This window comes from Chroicocephalus ridibundus, chromosome 9, assembly GCF_963924245.1.
Source record: "Chroicocephalus ridibundus chromosome 9, bChrRid1.1, whole genome shotgun sequence".
NCBI classification, from domain to species: domain Eukaryota; kingdom Metazoa; phylum Chordata; class Aves; order Charadriiformes; family Laridae; genus Chroicocephalus; species Chroicocephalus ridibundus.
The window spans coordinates 21986444-22003731 of NC_086292.1; the positions used below are offsets into that span (position 1 = coordinate 21986444).

Sequence of the window (17288 nt, forward strand, 5' to 3'; positions counted from 1 at the left end):
TCTGGATCTCAGAGGGCACCCAGAAATGTGCGGTGCCTTTACTACTGTCTTGGATACAAGAAGAATAGATAGACTAAGTTGGATGGATTTCTCTTTAAAGAGTAACAGGGCCACATTCTTGATACGGTTCCCATGAGATATAGCACCAGGGCTTGCATTCCTCTGTTGTCTCGACACGTTGGAGGGTTACACAGCCCAGGCTCTGCTGGAGATGTCCTCGGAGAACTGTGAAGTCTAATGAGGTCTGCTACGATGAATTATGTGAGCTCATACCTGCAGATACGGAGGAGTTTCTCCCTTCCCCTCCTCTCCCTGCCTGGCAGGGAACTCTGCTCCCCAGGAAAGTTTTCTTCCATCCGTCTCCCCAGCGCTGCTGGGATTTTCGGGATGGGGAACAAGGCAGTGCTGAGGACGCGAGGAGCTGGGAGTGACGGGCAGCCTAAGGCTTGTCCTGCTCGGGGTTTGGCGTAACTGAAACCCCAGGTCTTGCATCGTTTTGGCTTTCAAAATGGTGTTGGTAGGACCTCCTGCCCCACCGTAAGCCCAGTGCAGGAGACGGCCGTAGGAGGTGGTTCGTGAAGGAGGTGAATGTCTGAAGAACCCCTCCAATTTGTGCAGGGGGGTTGTGGGCTGAACTCCTGCCCTTCGGAGGGGGCTTGGCTCCTCAGGCAAAGGTTTATTGGCATGGGCAGTGATGGTTGGTGCTTGCCAGGGTAGGACCTGGTGGCCCTCTGCCCACACCGTCTGTGTCTGTGTGACCGGAGCAGGCACAGGCTCCTCGGTAGCAGAAAAGCAGAGTGGAACAGAGCTGGCTGCCTTCCCTGGCGCTGGGGCCTCTTCTCCATCTTCTTGTTTCGCCTGCCCCCAGCTGGCAGTCCAGGGCTTTGTCTGCAGAGGGAACGCCGCCAAATCCCCAAGCAAAGAGGGATGGAGGGAGCCGGGCACCCCCTCTGCACCCCAGCTTGCTCTGTCTGACAGCCCGGCAGCTCCCCACAGCTGGCAGGGCATGGAGGTCCCACCGCTGCGGCCACCAAGGGATGCCCCCGGGAGTGCTCCCAGCTTGAGGTGCTGATCCCTCGCCATCCCTTCCGGGGAAGGAGGCCAAGAAGTAACCCCTTGCCGAAGGGGAAACCTGCTGAGCCCAAGCCAGAGCCTGTGAAGCCAAGTCTAACTTCCTTCCGTCCCTGCTATTCATATTATCGTACTTTTTGTGCCATTTACCTGATAAAATCTGCCAGTGTTTCCCAGTGACAGTTGCCGAGTGTCCCCAAGGGGACCGGCCTGGGCTGGGGGGGACAAGCGCATCCTGCTCCCGCAGCCCCTGTCCCCGTTCTGGCGGCTGTCGGAGTCCCCGGGGTCAGCCTGTGTTCTGGCACCCCTGGACCACTGCCGGAGGGGACCTGCTGGGGACAAAGGTCCTTGGTGCTGGGAAGCGAGGGCACAGGGTGGATGTGGTTCACATCCCCTCTGCCTGGTGCAGGCACTGCTCCTGCGGCTCCTCCTGCCTTCCCGGGGCAGAGCCATTCTCCTAAGTCTTTGAACGCAGACTGTCACCCCAGAGCCAGCCCAACGTACACCCTGAAATCATGTATTTTCAACAGCGCGGCATGAAACCCAGCATTACGCGTCTGTACAGGTCTGTGCTGAGTGCGTCTGCTCTGACCTGCCACCAAAAATGCCACCTGCCCTTGCAGGGCTGGTGGATGGCTGACGTAAGGCAGACAAAGTGACAAGGCTGTCCTTTCCTGAAGGGCCTCCATCACCTTCTGCAAAGCGCAGGGGGCTGCTGGCAGCCTGGGCACTTGCTTTGGACCCCATGAATGCACCTTTCCTGAGGGGCTGTGAGGGCGCAGAGCGTGTGTCTGGCTTTGGCGTGCTGCGGGGTTGGGCTGAGGTGCTGCTGCCCCGGCATCCCTCCCGTCACTGGTGGCTTTACCCCAAGAAACAATGGGTTCAGCCCTTCACTGAATAACATCAGGGGACGATGCAAAATGCTACTTGAGGTCAGAAATAAGACTGATGCTTCATGGTTTGTTTGCACCCAGCTGCTTTCTTGTCGTGTTTATGCGACTCCCTTCGCTGGTTAAAATGCACCAACCTCATCTTCTTTTCCTCTTTGAACTGAACACTATTTTTTTCCCTCTCTTTCTTCCAGGGAACTCATTATGAAGCTGAAGTCCCACAGCAGTTTTTACAGCAGCTTGCCAGAGTACATCTGCAACCACAGCTCTGCTGTTCACAACGACACTCTTTGCTGGAATGGACAAGATGTCGTGGAGAGGTGAATCATGTCTCCCTTCTCTCCCTCTCCCCAGCACTGCTTATCCTTTGTTAATCAACCGCAGGAGCGGTCTGTGGCCAAGACACTGCTCATTCCCTTAAGAAACCTTTTACAGAGCCAGTGTCCACCTGCGCTGCAGCTCAGATGCAGGTGGGAAGTCTGCACAGAGAGGAGAAGTGGTTGCGTGCTGCCCTCCACTGAGTTTTCTGCACTCTGCTGTGAAAATCCTGCAGCCACGGTGGCTTTCGGTCGGGGTGGGTTGGTAGTGGAGGTGCCAGGGGCAGCTCCTCCGGAGTAGCAATGGGGGCAGTTGACCCCATGTATTGCCTTGTGGTGGGGATGTCTCCGTCCTGGCTCCATGCAGTGGTAGCAGGACAGCATAGAATCCTAGAATGTGTTGGGTTGGAAGGGACCTCTAAAGGCCATCTAGTCCAACCCCCCTGCAGTCAGCAGGGACATCTTCAACTAGATCAGGTTGCTCAGAGCCTCATCCAGCCTGGCCTTGGATGGCTCCAGGGATGGGGCCTCCACCACCTCTCTGGGCAACCTGGGCCAGGGGATCACCACCCTCAGTGGAAAGAACTTCTTCCTCATGTCTCATCTAAACCCACCCTGCTCTAGTTTAAACCATTGCCCCTCGTCCTATCGCTACATGCCCTTGCCAACAGCCCCTCCCCATCCTTCCTGTAGGCCCCCTTCAGGGACTGGAAGGGGCTCGAAGGTCTCCCCAGAGCCTTCTCTTCTCCAGACTGAACCCCCCCAACTCTCTCAGCCTGTCCTCACAGCAGAGGGGCTCCAGCCCTCCAATCATCTCCGTGGCCTCCTCTGGGCCTGCTCCAACAGGTCCATGTCCTTCTTGTGCCGAGGGCTCCAGAGCTGGACACAGTACTCCAGGTGGGGTCTCACCAGAGTGGAGCAGAGGGGCAGAATCCCCTCTCTGGATCTGCTGGCCACGCTTCTTTTGATGCAGCCCAGGATGCGATTGGCCTTCTGGGCTACAAGCGCACGTTGTTGCCTCATGTCCAGCTTTTCACCCACCAGCACCCCCAAGTCCTTTTCCGCAGGGCTGCTCTCTATCACGTCATCCCCCAGCCTGTATGGATAACGAGGATTGTCCCGACCCAAGTGCAGGACCTTGCACTTGGCCTTGTTGAACTTCATGAGGTTTGCTCGGGCCCACCTCTCCAGCTCGTCCAGGTCCCTCTGGATGACATCCTGTCCCTCTGGCATGTCGGACCACACCACTCAGCTTGGTGTCATTGGCAAACTTGCTGAGGGTGCAGTTGATCCCACAGCATGATGCCATCCCCTTCCCCATCCAAGGAGTGACAAGGAAGGCCACCTTGTTGGGTTTCTCTGTTGGCTGTGTACTGGAGGAGGTCAGGACCACTGAGGTCTGGTGGTGCCACTGCTGCCATCTGACCATCTTCCCACGACCGAGCCCTCGCTCTCCGCTCTGGATGGAGCCGTTCATGCCAGGGTCCTGCTTGTGCCCTGGCTGCTTTTCCCTGTCCTACTCACCCGTTCTGGGGATGTCCTGGTGGTAACAGTGAGGTTAATGAAGACAAGCAAGTACAGGATTAATAGCATAAAGGGGAAGGAAGTGTTAATAGAAATGGAGATATATTTTTTTTTTCTTGCAGAAAATGCCCCTCAGGAATGTTAAAGAATGTGGAAATAGAACTTGGAAATGTTTTTTATAATTATACATAAATCACCTCTAATCACCCTACTTTGCAAAGCATCCTTTGCTATTAAGTAGTTTGAATAAGGGAAGAAATAGAAATAAAATCAGGAAGCGGTGAAATGTTGAGATATTAATTATGACTTCTTGATCAGTAACCTCAGGTGCTAATTAGCCTGTACTTGCAATACTGACCTGAAACACTGAAGGGACCAAAATAGCGTCAAACTATATGTTGAAAAAAAAAAACCTGCTCAAGAATCTAAGATCATACACTTAATAAGATGTACTTACTTTGCCTAAGGAAAAATGTTTCCTCTATCTGTACCTATTTCTGGAAATTCCTGAGTTTCCATGCCTAAGTGAGAAGTACAATTGGAAAAAAAAAAAAAAAAAGATTATTTCAATACCGTCTTGCTGGTTGTTGATTAAAACTTCTTAAAACGGTGCTATAAACACTGCAGCTTTGCAGGGGAGGACTGAGGGCAAGGTCTTTGCTTATGGCAGTTCACTGGGGCCGTGGCTGGTGGCCCTGGTCCAGGTCCAGCTGACACACGGCTGGGCCAAGTGGCAGCGATGGAAAGGTGCTGAGTCCAGATCCTCCTGCAAATGTAAGTTCTGAGCTATTTGCGGGTTAAACATGACTTTAGATGATAGCCTTCTCCAGCTTTCATCTGACGATACCGGTGGACCATCGTAGGCAGAGATGTCATCCTAGGTCCCCTGCTGCAATGCTGTGGTGTTGGTGGCACAATGTGGCAGGTCCTGTAGGTGCAGATGAGGCAGGGAGAGGGTAAAGTGTACGTGCATGCAGGGGGCGCCGAGGTTTCAGCCCCTGACTGCCTGGCTGTTGAGTTGAGGATGAAATCCTGTGCTGCGCTTGAAGAGAGCATGCCTCCCCAGCCCTCTCCTCCTTGCCCCCTCCGATCTAGCGCAGAGATGTCACCACCTCCGCCAGCTCCTATGAGATTTTAGTAACAGCTCCCTTGCAGGCAGATATTGGAGTTTTTGGCTGCGAGCAGACAGGGGTGCTGAGAGTGACATCCCCCATCCCCTTGCAGACACATCAGCGGTGTCCTGGAGGGGGAACCCCTTGCTAGCTGGGCAGGAAAGCGGCGTAGGTGGTGGCTTGCAGGAGACTTGAACACCCCCGTGAAGGCAGGGTGTTCAGGAGGGACAGCAAATGGATGCACAACGTTGATGTTGTTGCTTCTTAAATAGCATCAGCTGCCTTCCTACCTTGTGTTTTTAGCATCTGCAGCCGTAACGCTTCCCTGGTGACCCTCTCCTCTCCGTAGCCTGCAAAAGTGTGTTGCACGTGGTGGTGTTTCTGCCAATGAAGTACAGGGGAGAACTCAGCTAAATAAAGCTGAACTAAGATAGTGGTCCGTGGTGCTCCTCTCTCAGGACCCATTTGCAGAAGGTTTCAAATAGAAGCAAACACACAGTTAAGAGGGTCTCTAAAGCCAATTGCATTGCTTCACATGGAGCCAGAACCGACTGCTTCACATGCTCGGACTTCCCAGCGTGGCATCTCTTCCGGAGAGTCTGTGAGGATTCCTGGAAATCAGGAGCATTTAAGGTAATGGTGCTCGAGTACCCCCAAACCACCCATTTCTTTATTCAGTGTTTTCCCCAAGAGGGAGCCAAGCAGCTGTTCAGGGCGTAGGAGCCCTTTCCCAAGCTGCTCTGAGAATGTGCATTATGTGCTGGAGAGTTTCTGGCGTCGCTACAGCAATTCTCCTGCTGGATCGTTGCGCACTCGTTCGTCATCAAACTCCAGGTTGCCGCTTTTTACAAGAAACTTGGTGTTTTTTGAATCTCTAGTATTAATTTCAGGATGCTGCCCTGGTAGTTGTCCCACGTTAATAACGACTGCTAGAAAAAAGGTGTGATTTTCTAGATTTTGTGCACATAAAATATACTTTATATCTTCACGTTTCCCTCTTGCTTTGTTGGATATTGGCTTTTGCAAATGGTGCACTTTTTCCTGGTGCAGATCTTCCTGACTGAAAGTTCATCAGGCTGGACAGGAGGAGGTGCTCATGCCTTGCACTTAACCTGCTGCAGGTGGTTGCTCTAGCTGGATATGTATCACCTCGGGACAGGATTGAGTTGCCTGAGCGTGGGCACCTTTGGGGTCTGGGGCATCCATGGGAAGATCTAAGACCACTCCTGGCCCTGTGGAGTGGCAGCTAGGGCTCGGGGGAGACACCTTGCAATTCCCATAGAATCCTAGAATGTGTTGGGTTGGAAGGGACCTCTAAAGGCCATCTAGTCCAACCCCCCTGCAGTCGGCAGGGACATCTTCAACTAGATCAGGTTGCTCAGAGCCTCACCCAGCCTGGCCTTGAATGTCTCCAGGGATGGGGCCTCCACCACCTCTCTGGGCAACCTGGGCCAGGGGATCACCACCCTCAGTGGAAAGAACTTCTTCCTCATGTCTCATCTAAACCCACCCTGCTCTAGTTTAAAACCATTGCCCCTCGTCCTGTCGCTACATGCCCTTGCCAACAGCCCCTCCCCAGCTTTCCTGTAGGCCCCCTTCAGGGACTGGCAGGGGCTGGAAGGTCTCCCCGGAGCCTTCTCTTCTCCAGGCTGAACCCCCCCAACTCTCTCAGCCTGTCCTCACAGCAGAGGGGCTCCAGCCCTCAGATCATCTTCGTGGCCTCCTCTGGACCCGCTCCAACAGGTCCATGTCCTTCTTGTGCTGAGGCCACCCTAGGGACAGGTTAAAAAGCACCTGCTGAAGCTGCTGAAGGGGAGAGCGATGGTTGGGTGGGTGCTGTGTTTCTGTGTGTTTCCATGTCTGGTGTCACACAAAGGATGGATAAAGCTGTGTGGGCATCGCTGTGTATCAGTGAGCTCAGCATGAGGATCCACAGGGGCATGTCTGGGCATTGGTGGTGTTCCTGTAGGGCTTGTGGCTATTTACGGCTCACATCTTTAATGCAGTACACAAACGTTAGCTAAGTTAGAGAGGAGCCCTACTGGTTTCTCCATTTCCTGACCTCTCTGTCATGACAAAATTTGCTAGATAGTCTAAGCCCTTTTCCTATAACACGTTAAATCAGGCCTGGAATAGCAACTTCACAGCCCCTTGCCAATGCGTTCAAGTACTAGATAATACCAACAATGTGTATCCTGTTGTTTGACGCAAACAGTCCCTTCTGCACCCTATGTTCCTCCTCTTGTGGTTTTTCTGAATCGGTATTTACTCTGTCCTGTTTATCCCAGTGCTTTGTTATCAGCAGAGCGTCCCTCCTCCCCACGGGCCGGACATGCTCGGTGGCTTTCCACTGGGTCTCATTTCCCAGTTTAAGCCTTGAACCATCGTCCCCTGTTTCCTCGTTGCCCTTAACTCCCTCTGCCCTGATTGACCGTGGCATGTTCATCTGGGACTCCGATGCAATGCAGCCAGCTTGTGTATTTTATTGTGCTTTTCTCCTGGTGCAACTATTTCAGTGCAGTCCTGTGCAGGCTCTACTTTGCTGGTTGTGTTGATGGAGGTCCAGTTCTAGTTGAGTTTGTTTCTTGTTCTATCCCTGTTTCATCCAGTTTCTTGTTTCCTCCATGGCTCTGAGACTACTTCCCACTGATGGAGCAGGGTTATGCGTGCAGTGGGTGCAGCCCCTTGAACCCCCCCCTGAAATTAAGAGCTCTGTGGACCTTCTTGACCAAGGGCTTTCTACACCTTGACTTGTGGTGGGAATAATATGCAACATGCTCTACAGAAGGGTCAGCATCACTCATCCTGCTTTGTGTATTCTGGCATTTTCAGTATGTGTCATCCTTCATTTTCTTTTACCGAGTCTTACTTTGTGATCCTTTGTCCATCTCACTTACTTCTCTGGGTTGGACCATCTAATAGCAAGAGTTCATCCTCCTTCCAGAGGCTTGGTCACCATCCCTTACGTGGGTTTAGCACATGGTGCCTTGATCTGTCAGAAATAACGGCTTGCAAACAGTGGGAACCATACAAGGAAGATTGATTTTTCTGGTCACGCACTGAGCAGTGCCTGTGTCTTTCGCTGTGCTGTTGTTGCTCTGTTGAAGAACATAAGCCAAAGTGGGAAGAAAAAAGAAAAGGCAAGAAATTGCTGCTTTTCACACTTTTCAAAGTGTGCAAAAAAACATACTGTGCTTTTATGTGACACCACAAAGGTTCACAGCAGAAGCCACACACGGCACACTCCACCACTTGCAAAGAGCTTGTGAGGGGTCGCGGTGCTTGGGTGTTAGTGGAGCTGGGGACCAGACCTGCTGGATCTCCTTCTGTCTCTGTGCGTCCCTGGGCACCTCTTTGCAGCTTTCCTGGGCTCAATTAATTGACAGGCACTTCCCTGAGACAGCAGGGGGCTGGACACGTGGAAAGGGTGGGTGTGCAACAACTTAAGCCTGCCTAAGTTGCCATCATGCCCTTCCTTACCTCTGTCTTCATGCTCCATCCTCCCACCTGCCACCCATGCTGGTGGTGTTGGGTGGTGAGAATATGTTGTCCAGCCTCTCTTAGCCTTATCTCCATCCAATGCAGAGAAAAACCAGAGGGTGATTCTTATCACCGAAGCCCTGACTGAATAATTAGCTCATTTGAAGACTTCAACTTCAGTCAAGTGGGTGTTGAGATCTTGACCTCATCTCAGTTTCTATGGGAGTTAGGCTTCTGAATCTCAACGGTGATTTGAGCCTTATATATAGTATCAGGGTTTTGCAGCATTTAATACTAAAAGCCTATTAAAACCTAGATTCTCAGAGTTTAATAATCTGCTTACACGAGTATATTCCTTTCAAGCTGTTCCGAACAGAATGACAGCAACATTTGCCCACTGCAAAACTTGTAAGCACGTTAAGTATTACTGTTAGATATTGCCATTTCCAAATTTCTCAAGACAAACTTGTACGTTAATCTAAATCACCCGCATAGCTCTTGTTCTCTTTATACCAATTCCAAATTAATATATTTTTAGCACCTTGCCAGATTCTCCTCTTCAAGCTAGAAGTCTCAGATTTCCCTGCTGTTGCCAATGTAGTGTGGTTTGTTTTAATCATACAAATCATAAACAATGAAAGCACAATTGGAAGCAAGAGAGAAAAATGAGATTCTGTAATTGGAACAAAGGAAATTCCATGCCAGCAATAACCCTTTACTTCATGAAGAGTTTCGTTATTTCTGGCAGTGCTGCAAAATATCTGATACAATGGAGTCCCCAAAGAGAGAGGCTGCATAACTTTTCAAGCACATAAAACACAGCTTTGTAGCAAATGTGAGCTATAATGAAAGGATAGTAGGCAAATTCAGTGGGTTATTGAGTGGCCATAATTGTTTCCAGAATATTTCAGAAATGAAGATCATGAATCTTCCTACAGTAAGCCTGCTGCTTGGTCTCAGGGTTAGCCAATTTTTCCATAATCTATTTGTCTTGAACTTCACACAACTGAAGTGAGAATGGAGGGAGACTTCAGGCTTTATGCTTTGAACTCCCATAGTTTTGCTATGAATTTTACAGCTTTTGCTGTTCTTAAAGTCCCACCTTCCAGAACCAGGCGGTTATCTGAGACTTCACGTTTTGTAAAACAAATTAACATCCACAGCACGCTTACCTGCTGTAGTGCATTGCGTAAGGTGGTGGGAAGAAGCAGCGCTTCCCTTTGGCAGGGAACTAATACAGCAGGATCTCAGAGGGCTCTCGTGGTAGCGAGACCAGGCTGCAAGGTGGAGTACTGCATCCAGCTCTGGAGTCTTCAACACAAGAAGGACATGGACCTGTTGGAGCGGGGACAGAGGAGGCCCCGGAGATGCTGGGAAGGCTGGAGCCCCTCTGCTGTGAGGACAGGCTGAGAGAGTTGGGGGGGTTCAGCCTGGAGAAGAGAAGGCTCCGGGGAGACCTTCGAGCCCCTGCCAGTCCCTGAAGGGGGCCTACAGGAAAGCTGGGGAGGGACTCTGGATCAGGGAGTGTAACGATATGACACAGGGTAATGGCCTCAAACTGAAGGAGGGTAGATTTAGGTTGGATATCAGGAAGAAATTCTTTACTGTGAGGGTGGTGAGGCAGCAGAACAGGTTGCCCAGGGACGTTATTGATGCCCCATCCCTGGAGGTGTTCAAGGCCAGGCTGGACGGGGCTTGGAGCAGCCTGGTCTGGTGGGAGGTGTCCCTGCCCAGGGCAGGGGGCTTGGAACTAGATGATCTTCAAGGTTCCTTCCAACCCAAACCATTCTGTGTCTGATTCTGTGATATTTGGAAATCCAGCAGAAAATGTTGCCTTTTTATCTGGGTGAGAATGTTCCCCAATGAGAGCATTGGGCTTTCCTGGCTGCTTTTGAAGAAGCTTGCTCAGAGCCTCTGGTGGTGTAAATTGACCGCGGCATTGCAGGCTCTGGGATGACTGCAGACAAGCAACCCAGTGCACACTGCAAGCCAGGAAGGCACCCGAGAGCCATACACCCCGATTCTCTCCTGCGACCTGCACACCCATATGGCGGGTGTCTGCATGTGATCAAGGGATGGTGGGACCATGCGCCCTATATGGAAGAGGACAGCTGGGGTGGACCTGCACTTGGCTGGCCTGCAGCCCGCACCCAGACTGTGTCTGGGCTGGGGTAATTGGTTTAATTGACCACGCCTCTCTGGACGGACTCTTCTTGGAGAGGAACCAACAGGGAAAGAGTTATCACCTCTTCCTGGAGGCTTATGGACTCATCCAAGAGTTACTCCTGGCTGCAGGGCAGGATGGGTGCGTTGGAAGCAGCTCTTCCAGACTTTTGGCTCCTGCCAGTGGCGCCGCTGATGCGACACTAAGGTTGTCACACTAAACCAAAAGGCAGCTGCGCCAGAGAGTAAAATGTGGGCATCACCACTGCGCCTGCCTTTACTGACCCATGAAAACCAGCTGGAGATAAGACTTGGGATCCTGACAGGAGGGCGGGGGAGAAATGTTTTCTTCTTGTCTCCCCTTTTTTCATATCTTTTTGCCTCCTATGTGGTGAGGACTCGGTGTCACCAGCCCCCCATGGCCTGTAGTAAGTCATGCCTTGAAATACAGAGCTTCAGGGGATTGCAGGTGCTGGAAACCCCACTCTCTCAAGCTTGCTGATGAAGTTCTGTGCAATGAAACCTCTTCTCTTGTATGGTAGTCCTGTCTTGTAGCAGCCTGTGCTGTATTTGTCCCCATCCACTCCCTCAAAGAAGTATGATTCAGCGAACAGAGACAGCAGAGGAAGAGCCTGCAAGGGATATCGAGCTGTTTAAATTGTGGAGCTGCATTTGAATAAATACTTTGCCGCTGGAAGGCAGGCATAAATTAATTGTTATTTGAATGAAAAACTTACTTTCCTTTTTCTAAAAGGTGTAATTCTTTATGTTTGACTTATAGGATTGCTTTCTCTAAATCACACGTCAGGCTCTGCAGTAACTCATCTCTAAGCCTAGCGTGGCCAAGCAGGATGAACACACGTTTTACATTCATTGCCGTATATTTAAATTGCATTTGTCATCTTGTCATCCTTGCTGTGAAATGAAAGCCTGGAAAGAGCTGCGTTGGGGCTGGAATTACCGAACCTTCACAGGAGACATTTGTGGAAAAGAAGGGGAAAATCCCTTAGTTTGACTGCCTGCTTTGACATTTGTGGGTGGTGGACGAGAAGGAGCAGGAAGGGTCTGCGGTTGTGCTATCCCCACAGATCATCAGTGTGTTCATCAGGTGGTTATCTTTAAAGCCATTTTTAGCGAGGGCTGCTTATCAGCACATTTTACAATGTGACATTTGTCTTTGGAAAATACCACGTCCCCAGCAAGAGCCCCTACCCAGGGAGCCCAGGCAAGGAGATGCTGCTGACTGACGTCAAGACACGTCAAAGAAGAAAGTATTTTGGGCTTTGCTTATGAAGTGGAAGCCAGACCGTGCTCATGTTGCAACAGTGATATCCCTTCAGCGCGGGGACCCCCTGGGACCATGGGGTGGCCTTTAACCACTGTGCATATTTGCTGTTTGATGCCGATATCACTATGGCAGAGGTATGCGATGGCTTTCATGGAGTGGCACAAGTGTCCTGCAGAAGGGGCTGTTTCATTGGCATCTGTCGAGAGCAGCTAGAGATGGCTCTGAGATCTTGCCTTTGCTGAGCTGAGGCTGGGGAACATGGGAGGAAGGTGACAGGTTGGCTTTGCTTTGCAATGGGACTTGGGAGCCCAGCAGCATCTCAGTGGGACGCGGGGAAGCCTGCACGGGGACTGCCCTGGTAGCCCCCCATCCTCCAGCAAAGACATCTCTCTGCCATATTAAGGCCTGGCTGCTTGGCCCAGGCTGCAGGGAGAGGTGCCAGCTGCCTTTTCCAGCTTTTCTGGCATTTCAGGAATGTCCATCCCTCACTGAAGCTACATTTCAAAGTCTTTAACCCTTTGTTTGGCTGCATCCCACATGCCTGAATGTGTGCCAGCCCTGGGGGTGGGCAGAGAGGGGCACAGCCGAGGGGGAGCTGGTGTCCCCAAGTGCACCGGGAGGTCTCAGCTCAGCACGGCAGAGGCAGCGTGTCCTGAAGCACCCAAGCCCCGCAGGAGCTCCTCTTTGGCTCTTCGGATGTAGTGTGTCCCTGAGTGTCTGCTTCTCAAAGATGTGCAGCTTGCAGAGCCCACTGCCTTGCTGCTTCAAATGACTTGTGTAATGATGCAAATGGTTCATTTTTGGGCTTATTAGGTACCCTTGTCCCTGGCCAGGTGGGATGCACCAGGTGATGGCGCACAGCTTCCCCAGCATCACCGTTCTAGGGAGAGACCCCACTGCAAACCCTTTCCGGTTTGGTTTCTTTGGTAGGCTCGTCCCCCTGGAGGAGGTGATCTGGTATCCTCGCCGCTCCATTGCAGTCAGCGAGATCAGGTCAGGGACCCTGTCTTCTGGAGAACAATTTCAGCCTTTGGACACAGAGTTATGGTGACCTGCCGTAGCTGTGTTCCTCCCTCCTGTACGACACTGCCTAGGCTACAGAAACCCTCTCTGGCAGGCGTTGCATGGATTTCAGAAGGGGCTTCGCCCACTCAGACCCACGCTATTGAGTTTCTTTGTATAAAACAGTTTAGGAGAGAGATTGTATTAATTTAGGTGGGCACCAAATGGGCTTGGTTCTGCTCTTACTAAAACCTGTGGGAGATTTATCCTGCTAGTTAAATCTCTTAAACCACGGGAGACTTTTCGGCAATGTGCTTTAAAGTTCCAACAGTGTTTTAAATTAAATTTAGTGACACCAAAAAAACCCGGTAATTTCTTTGGCGTCTATAAAGTCATGCGTCTTACGTATGTTTATGTTCAGCCACCAGATGTGTTTGTCAGGTTGGCGCGGTGGCATTAAGTGACTGTGTGACAAATAAGCAGCAGCAAGTTTAATGGTTTGCTGCTCCTTATTCCCCTGCAAAAAGTAAAGCCCAAGCGTTTGCAGAGCCGGGCAGGTCAGTGCTTGCGGCAGCAGCATCTTCCCACGAGATGGTGCTGGGAGCTTGTGGTCCCGTCGGCCGCCAGTGCCGGGAAGCCAGGCCTTCTCCTGGGCATGGGCTGCCGCAGGCTGGGATCCAGCCTGGCGCTCCCTGGCCCCACTTCTGCCACTCACAGCTTTCAGCCTATGGTGAGCCTCTAATTGCATGTCTTAAGTGCATTTCTGAGCTGGGAGCTATTACATCTCAGGTATAGCTGTGTTTTGGACTTCCCAGGGTAATGCGACTATCAAAAAAAGACAAAAAAAAAAAGTGTGTATTTTGCAAAACGTTGAGTCCTAACTGGAGGCACCGGCATGGGGAAAGGTGTCTGGGTGGAGAACAGAGCTGTTGGAGTCGGTCCGGTGCTGGGGAAAGGTGTCTGGGTGGAGAACAGAGCTGTTGGAGTCGGTCCGGTGCGCCCGGGCAGCACCGTGCTGCACGGTGGGTTGGCTCTGCAGCCTGCTGCCCCCGTGCTGAGGAGCTGGGGGGGCTTGGGAGACCCAAGCTGGTGGCTGTGCTTTGCAGCGATGCTTCTCCTCTACCTGGACAAGCTGTTTATGTCTGGAAACAGGAATATACACAAGTGCGTGCTCCTCTGTTAGAGGCACAAGCTCCTTTCTCCCATCCTTTGTCATCTGTCATCTCCTTCAGTGAAGCATCCCGTGAGGTGGCCAGCCCTCGGCGCTGGGGACCCGACTGGGGACGCAGAGCACTCTTGGATGTACAACTCCTGCTCTGAAAAAGCCTTGCAGTGGAAATCAGCCTCGGTTCTGTATTTTAAATGATGTTTTGGCTCAGGGGCAGATTCCTGCCACACGGGTATAAATCTGGGGTTGCCTTTGCATCCCCACGTCTGATTTGGTCTCGTTCCTAATTTAGAGTTTAAGTGGGGCCAAGCCGCTGCGTATCCCCAAAAACCCTCAGCATGCCCCGACAGCTCTTCTGGCTGAATGTCCCCAGACCTCTTGCTTTCTCCCCCAGCAAAGCATCCTCCCTGAGCCGGCCCCACCATCCCTCCCATCTCCCTCCTCTCCCTGCTGGAGTCCCGCTTCCTCCCCAAAACCTCTGTGAAACGGGCTGACTGTCATCGCCCGAGCTCGCCCGGCAGCACTGGGATGAAGGATTAGTGGGCAGGGGAGCGGGGAGCTGGCAGACGGGGAGGCAGCCATTGGGGGCTGGTGCTGGGAGCTGGGTGAGGACATGATGTGTAGGAGATGAGTCGCAGAAAGGAATATTCATCGTGTTTACCCACGGCACCGGAAAAACAGACGTGCAGTCAAGCAGACTGATGCGTGGCGTTATCTCAGTGATCTTGCTTTCGTAGGCTGTGCTGGGGTTTGGCAGCGTGTGCTCGGGCTGTCAGTTCTTGGAGATGAGGGCTTGTTTTGTGCTTGTAGAGTACTGTGGCCCGTCACTGGGGCTACGGTGAATAGCCCACAGCTCGAGAAGGCACCAGTGTGCGCTGTGCCGCTGCTGTGGCTGCCAGCAGGCAGTGGTGGCCACTGCTCACTCTGGTCCTGAAGCCGAGTTTGAGGTTGGTGTGGACCGTCTCGTCTCATGCCCTGAGCGTCACGAGCTGTTACCCAGGTACGGAGTGTAAATACGCGTTCCTCCAAAGGCAAGCATGCAGCGATCCCTCCGTCCCTCTTCTCCTCGCTTTTAGCACTCTGAGAAACTTTGACATCCCCTAAATTTTGCAGCAGTGAATATATATTTCTTTCCTAACCGCCGATGAAAGAGCTGAGTGCAGGCTTGGCCGCCCTCCTCTGCAGAGCTGCCCTGGCACTGGCTGCTCCGGGAGGGTCCCTGCGGAGAGCTACAGCTGGAGATCTCTCCACCAGCTCTTCATCTGCTTTCCGGGTGCTTTACTGCCTTGCCTGGTACCCATGTAAATGGGGATATCGCGTGGTGCAGAGCCCAGCACCGCACCAAAGTCCAGGTACGTTCTGTCTAAGCAGTTACTTTGATCCCCAAGGCTGGATCTCATCAAAGACCAAAATCAGGATTGTTTGACAACACCTATTTTCCATTAGCGATGTTGACAGCATTAATTATATTCTGATGCTTTAATTCTTTATTATTGAAATCACACATCAGTGATAGTCATTATTTTGCAAGGGGGTTGATGTTATGCTAATCAGCTTGCAGTTAACTGGGTCATCCCACTCATTTTTTTTGGCTGTGGGCACAACACTACTGCTCTTGTACTGGAGTCTCTGTGGTCTGCCAAGATTTATTTTAAACAAACATGAGCAAGCCAGAATTTCTGAGCCAGCTTTTTTAGGACTCTTGGGTGCAAGTTATGTGAAAATATTTATCCCTGTTGTATACTGTTTAACATCTTCCTTGGTTACTAATGGACTGGAAAGGACTTCATCGTCCTCAAGTGATACAAGTTCATCATCTTGCTGCTTTGCAAAGGCAGAGCAGAAATATTTATGGGAATCTTCTGCCGTTTCTCTGTCATTATTAACTGTCTTGTGCTCTCCATTTTGGAAGGGGCTGGTGCTTATCTTGGGATTTCTTTTGTTCGTACTGAACTTTAAAGATCTCCTCTATTTTATCCTCGTCACATCGTGGTCTCCTCTGTTCTCACTCCCACAGGTACAGTCCCCAAATCACAAGGAACGGAGCAAAAGCTCAACCTGGCAACCATGAGGTGAAGATGAAAGGTCCCGAGCCAGTCATCAGCCAGATTATTGACAAGCTGAAACACATCAACCAGGTTTGTTGCAGGCATGCCAGCGGGGATGGCTCCAGAGTGGGCGGTTTCCAAATCAGTCTGGCCTCCCCCACACTTTCTTTGGGCTCAGCCAGACAACCCAGGCATCTCCATCCTCAGCATCCGTGTGCGGAGCCAGTGCCGCCCCGGCCCCGCTCGGTGCCAGGCTGGCAGGGCACGTGTGGCAGGTCCTGATTCATACAGGCTGGGGTGATGCTCCGTGGGTGAAGCAGGAGCTGCAGGGCACGCACGTTGCAGCCCTCCAGGGTTCAGCCTGCGCCTGAGTGGGTGCATGGATGCATCCCTGCGGTGTGCGTACGCTGGGCATCCATCCCCTGCGCAGTGGAGGACCAGGAAAGACAGGGCTGCCATGATGCCTCCGAGCACAACGTGGCACATGCGTAATGTCCCCTCTGGTCAGAGGAGTCCCCTTCGGCATTGCTCGCGGCTGGCAGAGAGGTTTGTTTGCAGTATCTGCCTGGGCATCGACTCCCAGTCACTACTGGGGCAAGTTACCATTGAATGGGGAAATGGCAGAGCTGGATGAGACCCTTTCCACTGGGGAGGGAGCTTCCTTCCCACGGTCTCAGACCTGGCATCTTCGCCAGGACAAGCAGTATCTTGCCTCTACCCATCATGCTAGGCCAGGTTAGGTCTGTGAGCAAGCCCCGCTGCTGCCAAGGGATTAGGTGGCACCTCTGTGCAGCGTTCAGCTTGTGATGGTTAACCTCCCAGAGCTCTTCTGCGGCGTTGCCTTGGGCCAGCTGGGATGGGATCCAGCTCTGGACTCTGCTCTTCTCTCCATGTCACTGAGTAGCTCGTAGAGGGGATGTTTTTCAGTAGGTTGATGGCTTGGACCTCTGTACTTTCCAGGGACACACAGCATTCGTAGAGTCATAGAATCACAGAATGATTCGGGTTGGAAGAGACCTTAAAGCTCATCTAGTTCCAAGCCCCTGCCCTGGGCAGGGACACCTCCCACCAGACCAGGTTGCTCCAAGCCCCGTCCAGCCTGGCCTTGAACACCTCCAGGGATGGGGCATCGATAACTTCCCTGGGCAACCTGTTCTGCTGCCTCGCCACCCTCACAGTAAAGAATTTCTTCCTGATATCCAATCTAAATCTACCCTCCTTCAGT

At 51.9% G+C, this 17288-nt stretch overlaps 1 protein-coding gene across 1 annotated transcript in view; it reads left to right on the forward strand.

Moving 5' to 3' along the window:
• The window catches only part of GPC3 (glypican 3), a 172180-nt gene that overhangs the window by 102914 nt on the left and 51978 nt on the right, over window positions 1-17288 (forward strand). Inside the window, exons 5-6 of the mRNA XM_063346166.1 lie at window positions 2156-2281; window positions 16033-16153. Of these exons, the coding sequence (XP_063202236.1) occupies window positions 2156-2281; window positions 16033-16153 (247 nt within the window). The remainder of the gene's footprint in view (window positions 1-2155; window positions 2282-16032; window positions 16154-17288) is intronic.